The 8,519-nt window shown below is 38.2% G+C and overlaps 1 protein-coding gene across 1 annotated transcript; it reads right to left on the bottom strand.

The window, feature by feature from the left end:
* Positions 1-1,055: 1,055 nt before the first annotated feature.
* Positions 1,056-8,188, bottom strand: MAD2L1 (mitotic arrest deficient 2 like 1). Its single transcript, XM_026499255.4, has 5 exons — positions 7,919-8,188; positions 6,859-7,005; positions 3,922-4,042; positions 2,615-2,718; positions 1,056-1,900 (listed from the first exon to the last, which is right to left on the bottom strand). Exons 1-5 carry the CDS (start codon positions 7,989-7,991, stop codon positions 1,728-1,730), a joined length of 618 nt encoding a protein of 205 aa, XP_026355040.1. The 5' UTR covers positions 7,992-8,188; the 3' UTR covers positions 1,056-1,727.
* Between the last annotated feature and the right edge of the window lie 331 nt (positions 8,189-8,519).

Genomic DNA, 8,519 nt, shown 5'->3' on the forward strand with positions numbered 1-8,519 from the left:
GTCCCAAAAGTAGCTCCAAAATTTTCAACTCTCCATATTTTTACTGGACTTCCATTTCCGCTTTCCTTCTCAATCAAAAATGTTTCACGTTAAGAGGCTATGAATAGCCCAGAATTCAAATGTTTTAATCTTACTAGTGTCCACTTTGTACTATATCTCATGTTGGAAAACCAGACTCTTGACCATAACTAATTCATCATTATTTCCATTTCTGCATAACTACTTTTCTTATTCAGGAAAAAGACATGAGGTGGACCTCAATTAGATAGCTTCAATTCTCAAGGAAATGGGCTTTCACAACATTCACTACACCTATCATCAAATACTGGCACCTACTTGTCTGCAAGTGAGAAGAATTGCCCTTTATTCTTAACAAGCAGGCAACAGGATCAAAGAGATCATTCAGGTGAAATAACAAACACATATGAGATAAACCTGTGTAGTTACTTGCTGGAAGCTTGCCATGTATTTTCCTCTCCTTCCTATCTCAAGCTTCAGAAAGGCAAGGACTTTGTTTCATTCATCCCAACACTTGGCACATTAACAGGTGCTCACTTTGTAATTTTTGAATGAACGGATACAGGTTTTGTATTTTTACTTTACAGTGAAGATTAATGAGTTAATACATATCAAAAGCTTAGAACAGTATCTGATACTAAACACTTAATTATAAAAATGAGAAAAGATTTAGAACAGAGATTAGGAGAGAATTTTTAGAAGTTCGCCTTCAACTGACCTTGGAAAAATAAGGAAAGCTAGGCTGGCAATAAGGGTGTGAGTATAGAAAAGTTCTACAGTCCAATATATGCTAAAATGAATTAACTCCAACTGACATGTATTATTTTATACAAAGAATGATCCTTATTTTAAGTCCACAGTTATAAGATTAAAGGGATGTATAATCAAAGCTTGTCTATTAAATTGAAAGTACCTCTTGACTTATTCAGGTTTGTATTCTTAGGCCCTGGTAGGCACAAGATATTATTCGCTATACTGAATCCATCCTACTATTTAACTGTGTTAATACCATACCAATATAAAAATGTTACGACAAATTTAAAACATACATATTTAACTTTATTACATCACCATTTAAAGCTTGATTTTATAAAACATAAAAAAAATTTTTAAGAGTTCTGTGTCACAGGAATTTCAACAGTGGCAATATACATAGCTTTGTCAAGTTATATAAATTAAAATCAAATAATTGGAAATGTTTTCAATATGGAAAATATACAAATGAAATAAATGGCAAAAGGACCTAATAGGAGCAATTTTTCATTACTTACAGATTATCATTAATTTCAGGATCTAAACAAAGATTCTGAATATCCAGACTTCTTATGCTGTATTTTATATTTAAATATCTCCCTACCTATATTCCGAGTCAATGTACGTGCCCAAAAGGTCTGATTTAAGAAGGCATTTAGCTTCATAGCAAAAGTTTTCCATCTACAGTTACCACCTTCAAAGGAACTGACATAACAATGCTGATGTAATCTGCTAGTTCCCTTTTGAACAATGTGCAATAATTTATGTGAACCCTGTATCAAGTCATACAGGTACCAAAAAATGGAACAATTATGCACAGTTCAATAGAAGTATAATGTTGAGTTTTCCCCATCTAAAAATTAACCAATGAAACAAAATGTATCAACTATAGTTGACTTGGTTTCAGGAAAACCACATCTGAGAATTACAAGTACATCACTGTCCTTATCTCATCCTCAGTCATTGACAGGAATTTTGTAGGCCACCATGCTATTTACTTTGTGGATCGTAGTAGTAAACGAACGAAGACGGACTTCCTCAGAATTGGTAATAAACTGCGGTCCCGACTCTTCCCATTTTTCAGGTACAACCAAATCTTTGTCTGTATAAATCAGTAGATCAAATGAACCTAAATTGGAGATAAAATCATTAAAGTACAATTATTTTTTTCAAAAGTACAACTACCCTTTCCTGCCTCTTCCACATTTGAACCACCTATAGTGTCAGAAAAGCTAGTTTAGCTTGATCTCTAATCAATTTTATTAGCTAACTGCTTTTCCTCAATGGAAATTTTAGTACAGAAATACTGTACTCCTTTCACTTTATTTTATAAAAAACTCGACTTTTTTCTTTAAAGAGAAAAACCAATAAAAATATTTGCAGAAAGTATATAATTAATCATGAGACCGCATGAATCTAAGCCATAGAAAAGATAACATCTTGGTTCTGTGACCGCTGTATCCTACTGCCCAGAATAGCTCCTGGCATATAGTAGTAGTTAGGCTATATCTGATGAATGAAGGGGTAATCTAAAAAAAGGAAGACACAATTATAGCTATGAGTCTTAATTATATACATAGAAATGTGTCGAAAATAAAAATAACGAAAGAAATTACATCAAAATATTCAAGAGTGACTACTATTGAATATCTTCTCCTTTCCTTTTCAGCATTTCTAAAATAAAACTCAAACAGCATTACTTTAGCTTTATAACATTTTTCTTAGTCACGTAACATGACATTGATAAATAAGAAAAAACTTAATGAAAGCATTAATTCTCAAAGTAGTAGCCTAGTCTTTTCTACAACAAATTTAAGCCAATGTGAAGTTGTATAATACTCACAAGAAACTTCCAACAGTGGCAGAAATGTCACCGTAGCTGTGATCTGTCTGATCACTGAACGGATTTCATCTTGGATAGCTTTCTGAGACTTTTCTCTGGGTGTACTATCAAAGAAACCAAATTAATTAATTCATTTTAAGTTTTAGCAAGTTAAAACATTCGTGAGATTATTTATCTGATTAAATGCTTCCTAAATCAAACAAGTAATGCATTCAAAAGGAGTTTTTTTAAATGAATATAAATATATATCCTTAAGAAACCTAGTAGGCACAGTATGTATCTCTATTACTTCATTTATCCTTCCAATCATTTTTTAGGGTTGATCTTTGTATCAGGTCATTAAATAACAGATGACTAGAAAACCTGCCAAGTGCTTCAAGTCAGGAAAGCTTCAGCATGTCTTAAAATAAAGATAACAAGCAGTACCTCAAATATTTAATCAGTATGATCATTTTGGCATTTTTAGTAATGCCTAAATGTCTAATTTCCTATTGCCTCAAATAAGATGTTAATCGTGTATGGAGTTATTTTTATAACTAACATATTCTAAGATAGACCAAAGGCTTCAGGAGCAAACTCCATTTCATTATGAGACACAGTTCTGAGTTTACAGGTAAGCATGCCTAGAACAATTCTAGGAATTAGCATACAACGACAGGTATCTCCCATCCAGAGGATCTAAAAACTTCAGTTTAAAAAGTGTCTAAGGAAGTTTGTAGCATTAAATGCAATACAGTAGAGCTGCACAGTAAGCTGGAAGAAAGCCTAGGATAATACTTCATGGTTAAAAGTACCTTTCAACAATTCATGAAATGGCCCACCTAGGACAGACACCATGTGTAGCTTTACATACAGTGCCATAAATACTAAAGTTTGAAATTTATGGATTTAGCCTAAGGGCAATTATGTTAAAAGTCCATGATAAGCAAAATTCTTTTGTGAGCAGTTTGTGAGCCAAATCTTTCTCCACAGGAGATTAAAGATCAAACCTAACATACTTAGAAACTACCTTATATGAAACTAGTTCAATATAATTAGAATTCATTTAGTAAAAGAAAACAGTTTTGCGGGCGCCTGGGTGGCTCAGTCAGTTAAGCATCTGCTTTTGGCTCAGGTCATGATCCTAGGGTCCTGGGATCGAGTCCCACATAGGGCTCCCTGATCAGCAGGGAGTCCACAGATTTCTCCCTCTGCCCCTCACCCCACTCCTGTGTTCTCTCTCTCAGATAAGTAAATAAAATCTTAAAAAAAAAAAGTTTTGGAAAAAAAAAATCTATGAGAGTGGAAGCAATTTACTTCATACTTACCTGTCATCTTTTGCAGTCTTGTCACACTCAATATCAAATTGCCACCTTTCAAGGACCTCACCACTTTCAATATTTGAGATGACTACCACCAGTTTCTGAACTGAACACTTGTATAACCAATCTGCAATACATAACAAGGCATCTTTTTTGGTCCACTGCATTACAAAACAACTCTCTTCCCAGGTCTCACTTTCTATCATCAGCAAATTCCTACCACTAGTATTTTGGAACTCCGCCAACCTGTACAGAAAACCTGCCCCTCAATAACCTAGCTCCCGTTTTTGAATTCTCAGTATCTGTACCAGATATCGTACTAAGTGCTGAAGACAGAGTAGTGAACATGCAGTACACCCTAATCCAAGGTAAGCTGCAGGAGATGGCTATTAATCTAATCATTACACCAATAACTGTAAAAGTATAATTGTGATAAATGCTATGAAGGTGTGGTATGTGATGCAATAAGAGCACAATAGAGGAAAATCTGACTCACGGAGTTCTCACTTGACTTCAGTTCTACAAATAAGTATCATTAAATATGCAAAAGGATACAGAAAAGGGTATAGGTCTTAAATGCTGAAAAGGGAAGAGCATCTGACCAGAGGGCTGAAAGAAGGGTCATACAACTGCAGTATAGAAAGGGGAGAATGAACAAGGTCAGTTTGTGCAGGATACACAGGGGTTAGACCATGCAAGGCCATGTGGGCCAAATTAAAGAAGCTGCACTTCAAGAACCAGGGAAGTCAATACTGTATTTGAAGTACAGTGCAATGTGATTAAACTTGATTTCAGAACTATCCTTCTGGCTGTGATGTGTAAAGTAGAGTGGAGGTAAAGAGGGGATCTAGAAACACTAATTAATTAGCAATTCAAGCAAGAGGTAAAGAAGGCTTATAGAAGGATAAGCTGGGTAGAGATGGATCAGTAGATAGATTCAAGTGATTTCATGGTTAAAACTGTTAAGATTTATTGATTACTTATGAGTAAGGAAAAAGACTCAGGGACAGCTCCCAACTTTCTGGTTTATATCACTAGTTGGATGGTTGAGTCATTCACTGAGAAAAAGAATGCAAATGGGAGATGATGCTTAAGTTTTAAGACTTTATTTTTAAGTAATCTCTACACCCAATGTGTGGCTGAACTTATAACCCCAAGATCAAGAGTCGCATGCTCCATTGACTGAGCCAGCCAGGAGCCCCTTAAGTTTAGGTTTCAAGTATGACTGGGATAGCCACATGAAGTTATCAAGGGAGCCACTAACTATATGAGCACATAATTAGGAGAACTGGGTTGGATGTACGTTTGTGAATCAACTACACAAAGGTTGTTAGTGAAGCTATGTATATGCCAGAGATCATCTAGAGAGAGATTATAGTGAGAAGAGGACCTCAGGATGAGCCCTGAATTAATCTTGAAAATTGGGATAGTATACTCAGGAATCCATGGGTTTTTTTAAGAGACAAAACAATTTTGTAATATTTCGGGCTTGTGGCCACCAAGGTCTCTGTCGCAGTGTTTAAAAAACAGCCCTTTAAAAATCTGAAAACATTCTTAGTTCACAGGCAGTACAAAAACAGGCCACTTGCTGGATACAGGCTGTCATATATATCAACTTTTTTTTGGCATATATCAACTGTTTCTCAATTTAGCTCTGAAAAGGAGAAGAATGGGTAATAACTTAAGGATCTGGGGTGGGTGGAAATTTTTTTCTTTTAAAACTGAAGACAGATAAAAGCAATGAAAATAACTCAAAACAAGGAAGTCAAAAATACTAGGGAAGAACTAGGGTAAAGTCCTTAAGAAGACTAGAGGGATGGGGATTCAAACAGATTGAACAGTTTGCCTCTAAGAAGAGCAATTCCTCCATTTTAACTAAAATAAAAGGGAGAAATTAAATAGTAAGGACTACATATATCTCAGGTGAAATATCCTCAGTGTAGTCTTAAAGAAGACAACCCCAAAACCAGTGGCTTAGGCGGGGCTTGCTTCTCCATCATATTAAGATGACACAGATTCTTAGTTGCTTACAGGTTTCAAGCTAAATAATCTGAGTACAGCTCTATGAATGACTATGGGTGATATAGCCCTGAAGATAATAAAAATACAATTAACGTAATTTAAAAAATAAAGCTACTTGGTACAAAAAATATATATGACTCATGAATTAAAAAGAAAAGAGATGACTACTGTAGTGTTTTTTGGAACTAGTTTTGGAAGATCAAATGGGGAGGTAGGGAAAACCATCCTACAACAGAAAAATTAGAAGTGAGAATCCTAAGTAGAGAAAAATATGGAAAAAAAAAAGGGATAGAGAACAAGTATTCATTCAATACAAGAACTTCTTGAGCTAAAGAAAAACAATGAGTATTCAGATAGAAAAGGCTTACTGACTTACAAGCAGGATTTTTAAAAAGACAAATGGAAATATGTAAAAAATTAGAAAATTCTATTGGGTGCTCTGTTACTTAGTAGTTCCTTTTTTTTTTTAAGTTTTTTTTTTAGTTCCCAGGTTGGATCCAATTTTATTTTCCTTTATCTTAAAGTAATGGCGGCTTTAAACTCTAGGCAGCTACAGAAAATGTATCATGTTAAAATATATAGTGGATTTTTCTCCATAATGAACACCACCATAAGTATGTAAAATTCCAACTTGTTCCATCTGGCTACATGAACTACAAAAATCATTTCTAAGGAAGTTGATGGAGATAGTTTTGTGAAGCCATATCAGATTCCTAACATCAAAATATTCAACTTATGGGAAGGGTGGACTTTGTTTCAACTTATATATTATTTGCTTCCTTCCAATTAAGAATCACTATATTTGAGATTGTAGTGTTTTACACCTTTTTGTATAGAGCTGAAAAATGACCACCAAGATGCCAGAAAATATGGGTCCTACAAGGCTTGCAAACCTCAGAATGGTTTTCAACAATTAAATACCTTTCAGTTGTTCCACCACATTATTTAGGTATTTTATGAGCTCAGGATCAGTTGTTACAAGCAAGGTGAGTCCATATTTCTGCACTCTAGTAAAGGTTTCAGATGGATATATGCCACGCTGATATAAAATGCTGTTGATGCCAAATGCTGAAAACAAAAGGAATGTTAAAGAAAAGTCATTATCACTTTGTAACGCTGGAAAATAAAACATATTTAGATGTGGCTGCGGTTTCATTAATGGTATAAAACTGTAAATGCCTAAACGTGTGTCTGCGGGTGTCTTTTTGAAAGCAGAGTAGGTAAAAAGTGGCATTAAACATCCCTGAAATCTTGCTTCTAAATAAGAGAGAACATGATACCTGCATTCCTGCACAATAAAAGAAAAACGCCAAACTGCATTAATCTACTGTCGAAGCAGTACTACAGCTCACTGTAATCCAAGTCCCAACTCAGATTATGTGGTTAGAGGGTGTCAAAATAGGCTTTTGCGTCTGAGTTAGCAACTGATTAACTGCTCCCTCCAAAGCTCTCAGCAAGCCTTTCCCTCTTTTTTCTCCTTTTCTCCTCACAAGTCCTGCCAGATTCTATCAGAAGGTACAACTGGCCTGGTCCGGAACAGCGTTTCCTAAATCTAGTCCATCACGGCTAATACCAGAATCAAAGCGTGGCCGAGGGGTTGTTAAAAATATACGTGGGCCCCACCCGGGTCGTACTCCGTCTTAAGTCGCGGAGGCCGGGGTTTAGGGAGGGTGGAAAATGCGCAGGACCTGTAGTTTAAAGCAACGCCGCAGGCGGAGGGGCTACATCGCGACGCAGGCCTCAGAAGCACCTAGGCCTCCTGCTCCACCACTAGCAATGCGTCCAGAGGCGCCGCCTGCATCCGCTTCTTCCTAGATTCTCCCGCCAGGCAGGAGGCTGAGGCAGAGAGCTTAATTCCAGGCCTCTTGGCCTGCCCCTCCCCCCCGCCACGCTTCCCCCGCCTCCGTGGCTGAGCCGCGGGCCTACCCGGCGGCCTGGCCTCAGTTCTCCCCGCCCTCCGGCCTGCGCGAGGAGGACTTACAGAAGAACTCCGCCACGATTTCGGCGCTCCCGCGCAGGGTGATGCCTTGCTCTCGGGAGAGCTGCAGCGCCATGACCAGTCCTACAGACGAAGGAGTGCGCTTCCACCCGGCAGAGATACAGCAGAGACTCTCAAAGCAGATCCCCGCCACCCGTTTCAAAAGTAACGACGCAGCACGCCGTAGGGCCCTCCGCGCAGGCGCGACGAGCCAGTAGGCCCCGCCCCAAGCGGCGCGGCCTGCAGGTCCTCTTGGCGCTTCCCGGAGCTGGCCTCTCGCGCAGGCGCAGTGGGTAGGCGTGGTCACGCATTCCGGGTTGTCAAGCTCCGGAGGGTCCCGGTTGGGCACCTGTAGTGAGGGAAGACGGCGAAAGCTGGTTTTAATGGCCGCTCCGTAAGTGTGCGGAGTAAGTGACCAACGAGCACAATTCGTCAGTTTCAAAGCTGTTTTCGAAGTGCTATGAACTGTCCGTCAGCTGCATCTTAAGTGGCGCCAGTGATCCCTAGTGGGCGATTGAAACTTTTGCTGGATGCTTTGGGAGTCAGTAGAGAAACCGCGTGTTCTGTAGCCAAGCCACCGCTTTAGAGGGCCTGATTACCGTAT

Source organism: Ursus arctos, unplaced genomic scaffold (assembly GCF_023065955.2).
Source record: "Ursus arctos isolate Adak ecotype North America unplaced genomic scaffold, UrsArc2.0 scaffold_11, whole genome shotgun sequence".
Taxonomy (NCBI): domain Eukaryota; kingdom Metazoa; phylum Chordata; class Mammalia; order Carnivora; family Ursidae; genus Ursus; species Ursus arctos.

Excerpts from the sequence above, each read along its gene's own strand:
- MAD2L1 (XM_026499255.4), bottom strand. The coding sequence starts at position 7,991 with ATGGCGCTGCAGCTCTCCCGAGAGCAAGGCATCACCCTGCGCGGGAGC. Across the intron at positions 7,006-7,918 it reads AATCGTGGCGGAGTTCTTCT|CATTTGGCATCAACAGCATT; the intron begins GTAAGTCCTCCT and ends TTTTGTTTTCAG. Across the intron at positions 1,901-2,614 it reads GCCACTGTTGGAAGTTTCTT|GTTCATTTGATCTACTGATT; the intron begins GTGAGTATTATA and ends TCTCCAATTTAG.